The sequence below is a fragment of the Hyperolius riggenbachi genome, chromosome 4, assembly GCF_040937935.1.
Source record: "Hyperolius riggenbachi isolate aHypRig1 chromosome 4, aHypRig1.pri, whole genome shotgun sequence".
Classification (NCBI taxonomy): Eukaryota; Metazoa; Chordata; class Amphibia; order Anura; family Hyperoliidae; genus Hyperolius; species Hyperolius riggenbachi.
This window is the reverse complement of record NC_090649.1, coordinates 277,780,330-277,797,745: the sequence shown is the minus strand read 5'-3', so window position 1 is coordinate 277,797,745 and position 17,416 is coordinate 277,780,330. Positions and strand designations below refer to the sequence as shown.

The 17,416-nt window shown below is 42.8% G+C and overlaps 1 protein-coding gene across 1 annotated transcript in view; it reads right to left on the bottom strand.

Annotated features, from left to right (window-relative positions):
- The window catches only part of CCN6 (cellular communication network factor 6), a 56,796-nt gene extending 40,028 nt beyond the window's left edge, over positions 1 to 16,768 (bottom strand). Inside the window, exons 1-2 of the mRNA XM_068279459.1 lie at positions 16,709 to 16,768; positions 5,745 to 5,810 (exon numbers count right to left, since the gene is read on the bottom strand). Coding sequence (XP_068135560.1) covers positions 5,745 to 5,810; positions 16,709 to 16,765 — 123 coding nt within the window. The 5' untranslated portion in view covers positions 16,766 to 16,768. The remainder of the gene's footprint in view (positions 1 to 5,744; positions 5,811 to 16,708) is intronic.
- Between the last annotated feature and the right edge of the window lie 648 nt (positions 16,769 to 17,416).

The window sequence follows — 17,416 nt, the reverse complement described above, 5'->3', positions numbered from 1 at the left end:
GCGTGTAGGCGGGTGATTGGGTGCCCGCAAGGGGCAGATTAGGGTCTGATCTGATGGGTAACAGTGACAGGTGGTGATAGGGGGTGATTGATGGGTAATTAGTGGGTGTTTAGAGGAGAGAATAGATGGAAACACTGCGCTTGGGTGGTGATCTGATGTCGGATCTGCGGGCGATCTATTGGTGTGGGTGGGTGATCAGTTTGCCTGCAAGGGCGGGTTAGGGGCTGATTGTTGGGTGGTAGTGACAGGGGGTGATTGATGGGTGATAGGTGATTGGCAGGTGATTGACAGGTGATCAGTGGGTTATTACAGGGAAGGACAGATGTAATGAATGCACTGGTGAATTGATAAGGTGGGGGGGGGGGGGGTCTGAGGGCAATCTGAGCGTGTGGGCGGGTGATTGGGTGCCCGCAAGGGGCAGCTTAGGGTCTGATCTGATAGGTAACAGTGACAGGTGGTGATAGGGGGTGATTGATGGGTGATTGATGGGTAATTAGTGGGTGTTTAGAGAAGATAACAGATGTAAACAATACATTTGGGAGGTAATCTGACGGCGGGTTTGCGGGCGATCTAATGGTGTGGGTGGGTGATCAGATTGCCCGCAAGGGGCAGGTTAGGGGCTGATTGATGGGTGGCAGTGACAGGGGGTGATTGATGGGTGATAGGTGATTGGCAGGTGATTGACAGGTGATCAGTGGGTTATTACAGGGAAGAACAGATGTAATTAATGCACTGGCGAATTGATAAGGGGGGGTCAGAGGGCAATCTGAGCGTGTTGGCGGGTGATTGGGTGCCCGCAAGGGGCAGATTAGGGTCTGATCTGATAGGTAAAAGTGACAGGTGGTGATAGGGGGTGATTGATGGGTGATTGATGGGTAATTAGTGGGTGTTTAGAGGAGAGAATAGATGTAAACAATGGATTTGGGAGGTGATCTGATGTCGGATCTGCGGGCGATCTAATGGTGTGGGTGGGTGATCAGATTGCCCGCAAGGGGCAGGTTAGGGGCTGATTGTTGGGTGGCAGTGACAGGGGGTGATTGATGGGTGATTGATGGGTGATTGACGGGTGATTGACAGGTTATCAGGGAAGATAGATGCATACAGTACACAGGGGGGGGGTCTGGGGGGGGGGTCTGGGGAGAATCTGAGGGGTGGGGGGGGTGATCAGGAGGGGGCAGGGGGCAGGGGGGGGGGATAAAAAAAAAAATAGCGTTGACAGATAGTGACAGGGAGTGATTGATGGGTTATTAGGGGGGTGATTGGGTGCAAACAGGGGTCTGGGGGGTGGGCAGGGGGGGGTCTGAGGGGTGCTGTGGGCGATCAGTGGGCGGGGGGGGCAGATCAGTGTGTTTGGGTGCAGACTAGGGTGGCTGCAGCCTGCCCTGGTGGTCCCTCGGACACTGGGATCACCAGGGCAGGAGGCAGCCTGTATAATACACTTTGTATACATTACAAAGTGTATTATACACTTTGTAGCGGCGATCGCGGGGTTAACATCCCGCCGGCGCTTCCGTATGGCCGGCGGGATGTTACGGCGGGTGGGCGGAGCCAGTTGCCGGGGGAAGCGCGTGTCATCAATGACGCGATCGCTCCCCCGGCATGCCTAAAGGACGCGCCGCCTGAAGGCGTATTGCGGTCCTTTAGGCGTCCACTTTGCCGCCGCCCATGGGCTGTGGGCGGTCGGCAAGTGGTTAAACAACTTGAACAAATTACACGGGGAGTATCAATCATTTCTTAAACTATCTACTATTTTTATTTTCTCACTTTGCAATTTATTGATTTATTTTTTCCCCTACTAGTATCTTTCGGTACAGACCCTTTTTAAAGTCCTGTGAATATATTAGTTCTACCTAGATTATTTTGGTCTTATTGGTTACATAATTAATTGAGTTGACATAGAGCATGAATAGCTTCTTACAAAACCTAACAGTCTTGAGCCAGAAGATAGCATAACCAAACCCCTCTGATAATTTGGGTAACCCAGGTTTGTGTGCGTATACATTTCTTTCTGACCCTAGAAGGCAAGCAGGTCAGCTGTGGATAGAGATTTGACCATACTTGCAATCTTGCCTTACTATCCCTTGAGATAAGATACTGCAAACGTATTCTACTATTAGATAAATAACCCCTTTCTAAACAGATCAAATAATTTATGTTCTTTTACATGCAAATTATATTCATTTGTTCTTTTAAAATATCTTGAAATAAACAGCTAAATTCCCAGACCTTTATATTGGCCTTAACTTGTGCATAATTATTCATCATGACTTAGATTTTTTCTGTTTTTTCTTTATTTTGATAGTTTATAACTGCAAGAAGTTGTGGCGTGTTCTGGTGCCTGTTGTACTACTGATGATGGTCCTACCTAGTGCTGGACTGACCGTTTTGCACCTCATATGACACTAGGGGCCATATGCAATTAATTTTTCACCTGATCTTCCAGGTTATATTTTCACAACTTAAAATAAAATGCCTTTTAAGCTACCAGCAAGAAAACAAATACTAAAAAATTATTTTTACAGTAATTTTTCACCTACTTTTTGGTAATTTTTCCATTGCAAAGTACTAAAAAGGTATTTTAAATTGAAGATGAAAAATTACCTCCTAGGAGAAAACTCAGGAGAAAAAAGCCTAGGAGAGTGCAGCCAGGGAATTTCTATACTACTATTCATCAATGTAGTAAAATATACCAAAACTGGAACTTCACACAATATCTGGGATCCACAATTCAGTTCTTGGTAGCACATCTGATCAGACAACAGCATGGTTTTTCAGCCTGCAGATCTCTTTCATATTTATTTATTTATTTATTTATTTCTATAAATGTAAAATGTATTTTTTACATTAATTTAAATAGTATAACGTTCTGTATATATTTTTTGTATTTAAATTTTTATTGAAATAATAAAAGTAGCATCAACAATACATACTTAGCATATTAGAAAACTAGGTCATACAATTTTACAGGTGGATCAATGCAGAAAAGGAACCACTAAAGAATAGTCTCAATCACCTATAACTTTTCTCTCCGGTCCAGCATGGGTGTAAAACAACACTAACATATGCACAGTTAGGTAGTGGACCAAAGGGGAAGGCCACAAATTGCCATAACTTTGTCCACCCATAAACTATAACCGATTTGAATACAGCTATAACAGAATTTAGGAAAGTAAGAAGAAATAAGAATGGGAAAGAAAGAGAAGAGAGAAGAGTTATACTGAGCCAGCCAAAGGGAATAGCACTCTTAAACTTGCACTACTTCCATTCCCAACTTAGAAGGATATATCTAATGTATGTATATGTATGAACGTATATTTTTTATTTTAGATTTTTTAATTTAGATTATGCATAGAAAAAGGGCTGGCACCACAGTTGTGGTGCCAGCCCTTTTTGTATGCATGCTGTATGGGCCTCATTGGTACTGAGACCTTTGGCTTGGGCACGCAGGAATTTCTCCTTTGATTAAGGAGCCTTTCAGAGCCCCAATACGCATCAGCCTTTTGTGTATCTACTGATGTGCCAATAAAATTGAAGGAAGTTTTATACCCATCCATGGTGTAGCGGGACATCTTTGTTTGCCTGTAATTTCTCCTTTCACTGAGTGCTCCTCCACTCCATGATTTTTTTATTTAGATTATGCAAATTGTATGACTGATTTTTTCTTTGGTGGTTTGCATGTTTGTATATTTTTTCCAATAATGTATTTTTAGTTGCAGAAAAAAAACCCCTGTCATTAAAACTTGCCATCTATAACCTAGGTTCTCAACGTGTGGTACGCGTACCCCAGGGGGTACTTCTGATGGGTCCAGGGGGTACTCGGGCTTGATATACTTAACCAAGAAGAACAAATTTAGAGTTTTAGAAAATGACAAATCTTATTTAAACAACACCAAATTAGTATTTTAGCTAATTTAAAGCAAAAGTAAATGCTTGGAAAATTGTTTAGAATCAATTATCTTGTACCACGATTAAATATATATTTGTCAAGGGGTACTTGTGATAATGTTTACTATGCTGGGGGTACTTGAGGAGTACAGTGTTGTAAAAAGGGTACATACCAATAAAATGTTGAGAAACACTGATCTATAACACCATCTGGTATGCTGCAACAGTGCAATTGTGGGATATTGTCCTTGTAGGAATTGATAGGACACAACTTATTGCACTGTTATAATGTACATACACTTGATAACTTAGCATTATACAAGGGGTGACTGTTGTTTGTGTCTTTCTCAATAGAAACAAAGTTGACAAAAGACTGAAAGGAACCTGAGAGGTGGTGTGTTTGTGTATTTATACTTATCTGGGGCTGCCACCCACCCCATGAGGTGTGTGGGCTCCCTTGCCATCCTCTGCGGCCACTCTGTTCTCTTGTTATCTCCCACGCTAATCTGGCAAGCTGCGCTCTTTTGCGCATGCACAGCTTGGCACCCCCATTGTGCTCCCACAGCCAGGAGAGTTCTGCGTCTGTGTAATAGCACTGTGAAGGCGTAGAATGCTCTCAGGCACTGGAGCGCAGCAAGGGGCAGGAGTCACACTTGTCTTTCAGTTTTCTACACTTTTCAGAAAACTGAAAGACAAGTGTAACCCCTGCCTTACAGCAGATAATGTAATTTATAGAGAAAACTGACAAATTGCACAAGATGTCAGTTTTTTTTATTTTCTGCTTGCAAAATCTGCATTAAAATGTGACCTAGCCCATTGATTAACACAAGTTCTCACTTGAAATCAATTTTTTCTGTGCAGAAAACATGCACGAAAGCCGACAAGTGTGACCCCTGCCTCAGTCTTTTTGCCCACCTAGACCAATCCAGTGATTGCAGTAGCTACAGACTGTGTCACTCCTCATATAACATTTTCTGTTAGGAAACCATTGAAATGGCTTTGTACATATATGGCCCTTATTCAATTCACTTTTTCAATAAAATGCCTTTTAAGCCACCAGCAAGCGAGCAAATTAAAATTAATTAAAATAATAATTTTGATGGTACTTTTTTTTACCTACTTTCTGGTCATTTTTTTCAATTGCAGAGGGCAGAAAGTTATTTTAAACCAAGGTGAAAAATGATCTTCTAGGAGAAAACCTACCCATATTCATTTAAAAAAAGGTAAGCAGGCTGAAATGATAAATAAATAAATAAAACAACCAGCAAAACGTGAAATGTTTACAGAAAACAGAAAGGATTCCTATTCTGTTATCAAACATAAAATGTGTCACTTATCCCACCCCCTGCACGCTTGTCACACACACACACACAAACTATACGTAGCATGGATGCAAGGCTTTAGCATACAGGCTACAGAAGTCTCAACAAACCAGTGCTTATGTTTGCCATATCTCCATGCTGTGTCATTGTCAAAATAACACTTTGCCATCTGTTCTATAGAAACAAGCTACAAGTCGATCATATTTTATGTTAGTATAGCATATGAAACTCTATTTCAGATTCAGTTGGTGAGCAGGTACTGCTTCTGATGTTCAGGCATGGAAAGTATGCTGTAAACAGGCGTTACAGCTGAGGAAAATCTGCTGCTACATTTTTCAGAATGAGCCCCCACCTCAAAATATTTTAGGAAGCCGGCTAAGTTTGCATAGTTGAAAGGCTGTGTCTAGACTGTGAATTTAGAGCAGTGGATTGCATTTGCTCTAACCATAGAACCTCTAGTTGTTTTTATGCTGAATTAACCAACTTCAGTTAAAGTCACAAAGGTAAAGAAAATGAAGGGAAAGCACCAGAACTTACCTGCTGATAGTGAGTGATGAGGAGAGTGAGAAGGAGCCACTGCATGTTTATGATGCCTGGATCTAACTGAGAGATAGAAGGAGAGTGCAGCTGAATATGAAAGAGCACACAAAGCTCCTCTCTGTCTTCTGTGTTAGTCTTACCTTTCTCTGTACACACATCCACTCACACACACACATAGTCATCTGCGTCATGTACCCACAGGCTGAGGGGGCTCCACACTCAGCTCTGTGCTTTTACTCTCTGTCTCTGCTTTACTGTGCCATGTTTACATAAAGATCAGAAATTCAATCAACAAGCAAACAACCAGGCTGCAATTTCAGCTCTGCTGAAGGTGTAGCAATGTGCTTTATTCCACTTTTGGCTATCTAGTCAGTTTTATGTCTTTTCTGCTGTACGATATTCTTTGGCATTATTGGTAACAGAGCTACATTTTCTTCAGAGATTGTACTAATAAAAATAATAACTATTTGTTACCACAAATAGTGGCAAGTGGATTTGAAAAGCACAATATTGTTACAGTAGATCTTTCTAATAAAGGATCACTGTAAAAACATGCTTATCTTTATTGACTGTGCATGTTCTTCATGACAGGGCCAGGAGGGAGAGATGAGCAATGGACCTCCTCAGAGAGACCTCCAAGTGAAATGAGCAATGCTTACAGCAATTAGTGACAAGGGCTAAGGGAAGAAAATGGAGAATAGGAGAACATTCAAAATATCCCCAGACTAGAGAACAATCCGATAGTGATTTTGAGCAATATATATATATATTTACACTTCATACTAAGGAGCAAAAAAACAGGCATATGAAAGACTGTGCAGCTGTTAGTACACTTTAAATAAATATTGCAGTGCAGAGTAAGCTGCAGTCTGCCACCTGTAAAGCCTGGTACACACGCTAGATGAAGCCCATCTGAGAATTTAGCATCTTAACAACAAAACCAGTAATGAGTAATACCATCCTGGACATTTCTTGACATAGGGGAACTATGCAAAAAAGGGCTCAGTAAAACCTCCCTGCTTTAGCATATTTCTTAGTGTCAAAGACAAGGAGCTCATGAGTCGGTGGATGTAATAGTGTTGGGGAACCTATGTGGATTTCTTTTATTTTCAAAATCACTCCCAGGATAGCAGTAGCAAAGTCCAATTGCCAAAAAAAAGTGTGCACTCAAATAGGCAAGCTTGTTGGCTTCTTTGTCTTTTCCAGGGAGTGTTTTGATAATCCCCCTTTAAGGCATGTACTAGTCCAAAACCTGTAGGTAACAGGTTTAGACCTGCCATGTTAACAATGCCTACTGTAGGTGACATCTATGCATACTGTATGTGCACATGCATTTTAGATTTTCAGTTTTTTTGCAATGGTGATCATTTAAGTCCATTCAATACACCTTCCTCCTTGGCTTTAAATGACTTTCACAAAATATTATAAATTATTATTTGGAAATGTTGAAGGGCACACATGGGAGGGCAGGAATATGAGGGAGGAAATTTTTCCTTTTGTATTAGTCCATTATGATTTGTTTTAGGGGTGAAAAAAGAGGACAATGGCCTCAGTTCTGGTAGGGTTTTCAAACAAATTACCTCATGTATGGTAATTTACCTCATGAGGTAATGACATTTAGCAATTCTGGTAGGTTTTAGTCATGTTTTACCTCATGCAGTAAATTATGAAGTAATTAGTGAGGTAATTTGCATTCATTTTACCAAAAATAGCTATTCTCATGGAAATTAAGGGGCATGTTAGCACGTAATTTACCTATCAGTTTAAATTTGTATGCATTTTGCAGTTTTTAGTGGAGTTCCCATTGCTGTTTTAGTGGAGTTCCTATTCAGGCTGTGTAATAGATAAGAATAGTGGAAATAAAACTCCAAATATTTGCTGGATTTTTTTTTTTTTTATAGGGAATGCCTATAAATATACTTTTCATAGTTTGCTACATAATTAAATACATCTTCCCCCTTCAAAAATAAAAAACATCTTCCAAAGACTATCCTAACTTATGGTTAAAGACTACTAATTTTTATTTACTGCATGCTTATCCCTGAAATACCGCACGTTTTACCGCATGTTCGGAAATGCAGAAAAATCTTTCAGAATTGCTAAAAAAAAGAGGAAAATACCGCATGAGGTATTTTACCTACAAAAAAAAATATTTATCTCACATAGCTACCAGAATTGAGGCCAATGTGGGCTGAAATTCTTTGTTTATCGAGTGTCTAATATGTTGAAATGTCAACAACTTTTTTCCAGTATGATTATCAGGATCTGCCATAAGAATGAGCAGTGCAGTTTACCTTTATGGTTAACTTTTGACTTAATTTTTCTTAACCACTTGAGGACCCACCCTTTACCCTCCCTTAAGGACCAGCGCTGTTTGTTGGGATCTGTGCTGGGTGGGCTCTGCAGCCCCTAGCACAGATCAGCGGGCACGCAGAGCGATCAGATCGCCCCCCTTTTTTCCCCCCTATGGGGATGATGTGCAGGGGGGGTCTGATCACTCCTGCCTGCAGGCATGTTGCGGGGGGGGGCACCTCAAAGCCCCCCTCCGCGGCGACATTCTCCCCCTCCCTCTCCTATCTGTCTCCTCTGGGGATCGGGGCTGCACAGGACGCTATCCGTCCTGTGCAGCCAGTGACAGGACGTCCCCTGTCACATGGCGGCGATCCCCGGCCGCTGATTGGCCGGGGATCGCCGATCTGCCTTACGGCGCTGCTGCGCAGCAGCGCCGTACAATGTAAACAAAGCGGATTATTTCCGCTTGTGTTTACATTTAGCCTGCGAGCCGCCATCGGCGGCCAGCAGGCTATTCACGGAGTCCCCCGCCGTGAATTGACAGGAAGCAGCCGCTCGCGCGAGCGGCTGCTTCCTGATTAATCAGCCTGCAGCTGGCGACGCAGTACTGCGTCGCTGGTCCTGCAGCTGCCACTTTGCCGATGCACGGTATAAGCGTGCGGTCGGCAAGTGGTTAATGAGTCTCCTATATATTCAAATACATTTATAGCAATGTATGTAGCTTAAGCAACTTATATAAATAGTTTTCACATGTTAATCTAACTGCAAAATTAGTAAGGGTAATAAATTAAAAAATGAACCAGCCCTACCCATGTTGATCTATCATACTGTCCTCTCTAAAGCTTCCTTTTGCGTACTACTACCACCACTACTACTATCACTAATAAAACACTGATTGGTAAAAAAAACTACAGAAGCAATACAAAAGATATTTTAATGCACCATTAAGGCTTCTTTGAGACAGGCAGCTGAAGGCGGTGAAATCACTGCCTGTCAGCTGCTCTCCTTTACCGTTTGGGCACTTGTAAGTGCTCAGTATTGGCGGTTGACCCACCCATAGGGTCATATCTGAGTGCGGCCGTGCTCAGACGTGACATGTAATAGTTTTCTCCGCAGAGTATTACCACCACATGTCAATCGCTGACATGCATGGTGTTACAATGGCTGTCATTCAGCTGCATTTCAAATGCACACAGTTCAGCCGTCCGTTTGAAAGAAGCCTAACTGTGGCTTATTTGTTTTATTACTGGAGCATGAGTAGGGCCCGGTTCACATCAGCAAAATGAAAACGGATCTGATCAATGATTGATCGGATCCGTTTTCATTCAGCAAATACATTTCTAATCTTCTGCAGCAGCCGGCGGTAGAGGGTTCCTCTTCTTCCGCTGTGACTACACAGTGGGTCATGTGACTAGGAAGAAGACGGAAGCCTATACCGCCGGCTGCTACGGAAGATTATGTATATATAAACCCTTCCTAGCCCACCACCAGCCCCGCTACTACACCCTCCCCGCTACTACACCCTCCCCTCACCCTCCCGTCGCTAGAATCGCGTCAGCCCATGCCCCCATTCCCCCATGGAATGGTCCGTTTCTTCACTAGTTTGAAGAACCGTTCCATTTCCCATTGCCCCAATTGCTGCTGCATTTTTTTATCGGATCCGTTCCGTTAAGCAGAACGGTCCGGAATATTAGGGCCTGCAGCAATTTTTAGGTCCGGGGACCGGAACATATGGAACGTATCCATACCAACGGACGCATGTGAATGGATCCATAGGTTAACATTGGATCTATTCACATCCGTTCCATTTGTACAGTATACATTCCGGTTACGTTCCGGAAAAAAGCGCTAATGTGAACCGGGCCTAATTCTGCAGTACAAATCTATTTATTATTTATATTATCAGCATCTCTTTACATATACATCATTCGTAATTCCAGAAGTCTAGTACTACATGTTACAGTATATAAATTAATTTGCGTTTCATAGATTATCGCCTACAAGGCTACAATACAATAACAAATTATATATACAGGTACATTTTCTTTAAAGTCAAATGAAGTCATTAGGAGATAACTGTGCAATTTTAATAGAAATGTTATCTTAAAATCATAAAAAGATGACATAATCACAAGGAAAGTGGAGAGTCTTAACAGGCCATTTCACCTAACAGGAAACAGGCAGAGTCCCGTCAAGTCACAGAGAATCACTTTCTCCTGTTCTAGTTAAATGAGAAATTTGAGGTAAAAAAAATCCTAGACTATAGAAGAAGCATGTGCTATTCAATATCTCATTACATGGAATGGGATTGGGCCCTAAAGAGAATTCTTGGGAGCTTCAAGGGAATATTCATGCTCTTAAACTATTAAAAGCATCCCATGATGCCAATCTAGAGCAAGGGTGCCCATTAGGTAGATTGTGATTTACTGCTTGATCTCAAAGGACTTCTGGGTAGATCCCACACTATCGCCTTGAGTGAGTTGCACACAGGGCCGGCCTTTGACCTGAGCGACCGGAGTGATCGCTCAGGGCGCCGGCTTCCAAGGGGCGCTCCTGCCCAGCCGGCTGCCGCCCTGGCCGCATATGCTTTCCTTATCTACCTGGCTGATGCGGGCTCCGGCTGGGTCCCTCTTGCGTCATGTGGTAGCACCGCCCCCTGCAGACGCACATCTAACTATCTACAGGCATGCACGTATGGTTCCTGCCCTGGGCGAGTCTCTCTTCTAACTGGGGGGTGCCACCACTTATTATTATTACAGTATGAAGTAGCAGCAGTGTGCAGGCAGAGAAAGTACCTCTCCCCCTTCCCTGACCTGTGGAGCGTGCGTGCGTGCATGTAGTTTTGCTTTGGCGCCCTCAGCCCCAGTCAGTATCTGCTAATCTGCTATCCAAAGTTTGTAGCTGCGGTGCATGGGTGCAGCAATCGTTCGGGCCAGGCAACAAAGAAGAGAGATGATGCTTCCCATTAAGGACAGAGATACAGTAGTAAGTATGTGCTGGGCTGCTGTCTGGCTTTCCCTGGCTTGCTATGGTTTGTGCAGGAGGCTCGGAGCTGGACTAGTGACAGCGGGGCTGACTACGGGAGATAGAGTAGCAGCGGGAGCTGGAATGGAACAGACAATGCTCTGTCACTAAATGATTTGTGACTCACACTGTGCACTGTGGGTGTTCTGCTATCTGCACTATTGTCCCCCACTGCCTTTCTTCACTATCTTACAACTACATACTGGAAATGTAAACATTTGACTATACTGGGAACTAGTGGAGAGGGAATACCTTTCACTGCCTATACAGGAGAGAGATCTCTCACTGCATATACTGGAGGGAGATATCCCTAACTACCGATACTGGGGGACAAACCCTTTATTACTTATCCCAAAAAAAGCTTTATTGGCACGACTATACTGGAGGGAGACATCTCTCACTAACTTTACTGGGTATAGGGGCATATCTCACTATCTATACTCAGGGGCGGGGGGCACTTCTTACTACCTATACTGGGAAGAAACCTCTGGCTACCCACATGGGGGGCACCTCTGACTACCTATACTGGACTGGAGGATACCTCTCACTAACTGTACTGAGGGACACACTTCTCAGTTCTTATACTGGGGGCAGACACCTCTCATTATCATTATCTATATATAACTAATACTAGGCATTCCTCTGGGTACATGATATTGGGGAGGGGGGAACTAATAGCCTATATACACTAACGGTGGTGGGATCTGCCTATATATACTAAAGGGGGGATCTGCCTGGACAAGATACACTAAGGGGGGGGGCACCAAAATCTTGGTACGCTCAGGGCGCTGTGGAACCTAAGGCCGGCCCTGGTTGCGCATCATACTCAGTCTCTTTGACTTGAATGAGCTTAGTGCGATATCCTGTCTTGAAGTTTTGCACAGCAGTGTTGAGGATTATGATGTTTCAAGGTGGGGAGCCATACATTTAGAAGCATTACTGCTGATTACAATTATGCCAGACACTAAGCACGATATTGTGACTCTATTTGGTCAAACACTGTTCTATTTGGTTTACTAAGGAGGACTTTATGATATCTGTCTATTTGACTGGCAGCTGGTGGTAATCACTGATGGACTCCCGCTGTGCATTTGCTGCAGTTGTAGCTTTGCATCTGTAGGTAGATTTTAACTGGTAGATTATTTTCAATTCATAATTTTTTAAAGTAGTTTGTAAGCTGAAAATGTGTGGGCACCTCTGATCTAGAGGAACCAGCTCTAGAGTGCAACCGGAGGCAGCCATTCAAGAATTGCAAATGTTATACTCACCAATTAGTTTCTGGTACTGTGCTATATCCTGGGTCCAGCACCCTCAGTACTCATGCTGTGGTACAATCCTGGGAATCCTCTGTTTCCCAAGATGGTATGACTGTGTGTCTCTTTTTCCAGTGTGTCTCCTGGCATACACAAGTGGAGAAAGTCAATGACTTGTGATGTTGTGTGGAGAGCTGGGCCCTTTTTCCAGTGTGTCTCCTGGCATACACAAGTGGAGAAAGTCAATGACTTGTGATGTTGTTTGGAGAGCTGGGCCACAAAACAGCCTGTACAACAGAATATTAAAAAAATGCTCAATTAGTACTTGGAGCTGACCTTTACAGTTTCCATGTGCATGTCCTGAATCTGTCACTGACCCAGATTCTGCCTGACTTATTATGCGTCCTACACCTGACCTGTGATCATGACCTCTGGCTGCAATGAGGGGTGTGTGTGTGTCAGACCTATTCTGACCGCACTGTGGTTACTCAAGCCTAGCCAAGAAGAAATGCTAACTTGCGTTTCTCATAAGCAGACCTTCTGGATATTAATGGCATTTGGAGCACATGCAGTTGTAATACTCGTGCTGTCACATCTGGGTCACATTATTATGTTTAATAGTGGTATTATTATTATTATTATTATTATTATTATTATTCCTATAATGCAGGGGCAGATGTATGGTCAGGTGGGCATAAAAGGCCATGGCTACAATCAATGCATATACTTCTATACAAAGAAGTACAGGCAGCAAAAACAAACGTGAAACCATCTACACCACTGTGGAAAGGATTGTGAGACTGCAAAGACTGTAGCCTTACCTTTAGGCCACAATATGTCAACACAGGGTTGCTAAGAGACATCCCTGCTTTTAAGTTCAAAAAGTATACATTGCATAGTGCAGCATGCATCTATTAAAGGTGTTTTAATTAAGCATATTATCAAACTCTTCCTTTACCTGTGATTCAACTACGTGTCTAAAGAATTATACTCATGGCAAGATCTACAAATGCTCAATATCACATCATTATATGGGATGTAACTATCAAAATAAATAATCTCACAGCCAAACTAAAATATTTCTTCTGGCAAAATCAAAAGTTGCTCTCTTCAGTGGGGACTTTGTTGCTTGTTCTTAATTATTTTTAGCTTTGCCCTTGCAGTCTGACACGGACTAGCCGCATGGCTGCTGTCTGGAAAAACTCCTAAATCCTTTCCAGTTAAAGACTGACCTCATTTTAGTTTAAAACGATATTATTACACAGAGATAAACATATCAATTTAAAATAAAGGGCATTCAATTCAGGTTCTGGTCAGGTAAATGGCAATAAATATGGTGCTGTAATTCAGCACTACAACATTAACTTCTCGGCTATTTTTACAGATTATTGTTTACCATTTTCCACTCTACTATCTGCTAATAAAACCTCCAAATTACAATCTAAATTCAGACAGTTGCAAAGAGACTCTGTAGAGTTTTGCTTGATTTACATTTTTTGACTGCAATAGTAACAGCAGTGATAAAATAAGTTTTAAAACAGTGTAGTACAATCTTGGCTGCTTAAAGTGGACCTGAACTCTTGCACAGGACAGAAGGAAAACAGAGAAGTGCACCCTGTATGTATTTAGAGAGTTTAGCCTGTTTAATTTCCCCCTCATTTGTGTCTAATCACAACTTGTAATCTGATCTCACCCTGTGTCACATGATTGCCATGTCAGATAAGCTCATTTGAATGCACAGGATGTTAACAACATGTCTGCTTACATGAAAGCGGGAAGTAGAAACAGTGCAGATTTAATGCAGTATTTGTATCAGCCGTATCAATTTGTTCTTATCATGGTGTTGCATATCTTTTAGAACAGAGAAGTTCTGAGTTCAGGTCCGCTGAGGACTTTTTCCCCCTTTGGAACAATGCAATTTTCATCTTTCAGCACTCCTCCCATTAATTCATAGCAAGGAAATGAACAGCGCTACTTGAAAACAGGCAAGTGCCTACCTGCAAAAGAGTGCAAGCCCCACTTGTGGGATACAATACACACCGAGCATACACATGACCTGTCTACCACTGGAGGATGTTGGCTTCCTGTAACAGCTTGCATGCAACCCATTAAGTACTCGTCCCTCCCACTGCGAAGAAGTCAATCCTCCATGGGAGGGGCCTAACACTAACTAAATCCTAACCTATGTATATGCATAGCCTGGGTGCGGCTAATCAAGTAAAATCGAAAATTGCAAATTGCGCAAAAGGTGGATCAGCGCAACACCAGGCCGCCTCCGAATGGCCTCCATCAGAGATGCGCTGAGCCCCCCCGGAACTACAAACGCACCTTGAACCCAAACAGAAGCTCTGCATATACACCAAAAGCATGGCTGTTAAGTGGGAGCAGCTGACCAAAAACGAATTAAATTAGTACATAGCAAGGAAATGAACAGCGCTACTTAAAAACAGGCAAGTGCCTACCTGCAAAAGAGTGCAAGCCCCACTTGTGGGATACAATACACACCGAGCATACACATGACCTGTCTACCACTGGAGGATGTTGGCTTCCTGTAACAGCTTGCATGCAACCCATTAAGTACTCGTCCCTCCCACTGCGAAGAAGTAAATCCTCCATGGGAGGGGCCTAACACTAACTAAATCCTAACCTATGTATATGCATAGCCTGGGTGCGGCTAATCAAGTAAAATTGCAAATTGCGCAAAAGGTGGATCAGCGCAACACCAGGCCGCCTCCGAATGGCCGCCATCAGAGATGCGCTGAGCCCCCCCCCCCCCCCCCCCAGGAACTACAAATGCACCTTGAACCCAAACAGAAGCTCTGCATATACACCAAAAGCATGGCTGTTAAGTGGGAGCAGCTGACCAAAAATGAATTAAATTAGTACATAGCAAGGAAATGAACAGCGCTACTTAAAAACAGGCAAGTGCCTACCTGCAAAAGAGTGCAAGCCCCACTTGTGGGATATAATACACACCGAGCATACACATGACCTGTCTACCACTGGAGGATGTTGGCTTCCTGTAACAGCTTGCAAGCAACCCATTAAGTACTCGTCCCTCCCACTGCGAAGAAGTCAATCCTCCATGGGAGGGGGCTAATACTAACTAAATCTTAACCTATGTATATGCATAGCCTGGGTGCGGCTAATCAAGTAAAATCGAAAATTGCAAATTGCGAAATTGCGCAAAAGGTGGATCAGCGCAACACCAGGCCGCCTCCGAATGGCCTCCATCAGAGATGCGCTGAGCCCCCCCAGGAACTACAAACGCACCTTGAACCCAAACAGAAGCTCTGCATATACACCAAAAGCATGGCATTAATTCGCCAATAACTTTATCACTATTTATCACAACGAAACTATCTACTGGTATATCTTGTTTTTTTCACCACCAATTAGGCTTTGTGTGGGTGGTACAATATGCTAAGAATTATTTTATTCTAAATGCATAATAACAGTAATAATAAGAAAAAATGGAAAAAAGTCATTATTTCCCAGTTTTTAGCCATTATAGTTTTAAAATAAAATGTACTGCTGTGGATAAAATGCACACATTTTATTTGCCCATTTGCGCCCAGTGTAAGTACTCAGATGTAAACCCTGACTGCCCCCCCCCTCCCAGTATTAGACATCCCCAGTATAATTAACCAGAGGTAGCCCCACAGTGTAGGTAGTCATAAATACCCACCAGTAGTTGGTAGCTAGAGAGGCCTCCAGTATTACATAGCTAAATGTACCCACCAATATAGGTAGCCAAATGTGACCCCAAGTAGCCAGAGGTGCCCCCCAGCATTATGCAACCCCAGTAGCTGGAAGCCAGAGGTACCCTGCAATAGTTAGTAGCCAGAGGGGACACAGTATTAGGTAGCCAGAAGCCTCCCCAATGTTGGGTAGGTAAAATAAGACACCCCCCACATCATGCAGAGTGGCAAGCACAGCGGTGAAGGGACTCCTCCTTGAAAGCTCTAGCAACACACATGAGCCATGTTCCTCCTTGGCACCCTGTCTCTGCTCTTCCAGCAGCCTCTCTCATCACAAATGTCACTGGTAGCAATGCCATGGACAATAATTTGCCATTCATTTTATTGCTATGTGAGTGTAAAAGATTCATAGACCAGCCTTGTCTGTTTCCTTCAATGATAGCACAAATGCTTAGTTCAAACAAGGGGGGGGGGAAATGTCTCTTGAGCAGGTTTCATGAATCATCCTTACTAAAATATTTTGATCCAGTTGCCTTTTCCCATGGCTCCACCCTGTTTCTGTCTGTACAGAAGTATGCATGCTACATCATATGCTGCTAATTCCTACTCCCCATTCCCCATGTTGCCAGTACATTTCTCCCAGAGTAAAATGAGCCATAAATTACTTCTCTCCTATGTTGCTGTCACTTACAGTAAGTAGTAGGAATCTGACATTACCGATAGATTTTGGACTAGCCCATCTTCTCATAGGGAGTTCTCAGGTTTTTTTTCTAATTTTTAAAAGCACTTAGTGAATGGCAGTTGCTCTGTTCAACTGCCAAAAAGGCGTGCAGCGAGCAGGGAGGCTGACCAGCATCATTGTATTCATCTCAGGGAATCTCAGGGAATTCATTTCAGGGAATGTCTTTATAAAGCATTAAGGCCATGCTGAGAATACCCTATAGAGAGATGGACTAGCCCAAAATCTGTCGGTAATGTCAGATTTCTACTACCTACTGTAAGTGACAGCAACGTAGGAGAAAAGTAATGTATGGCTTATTTTACTCTGGGAGAAATGTACTTCTTATTTGTATGTGTTATAAATTTGAAGATTTTCACGATGGTTCCTATTTAAATAAAACAATACAACCAGTATTTTTTCAATTATTGGACAGAGTGCCTAGAATGTGGGGGCTGTTTTGAGCATGATTAGCTGTGACCAGAGACATATCTAAGCTACACAGGTTCTATAGCTATTAATATTTGCACAACTCCTTACCTGCACTTAATCTGCCACAGGAGCTGCACGATACATATATGTCAGTAATTAAAGTGATAAGCTGGCAGAGCTGCTTCTAGGATTTCTGCTAATAGATTATTTCTGGCCTGGTTACTTGAATAATTAGGTTGAAAAAAAAAA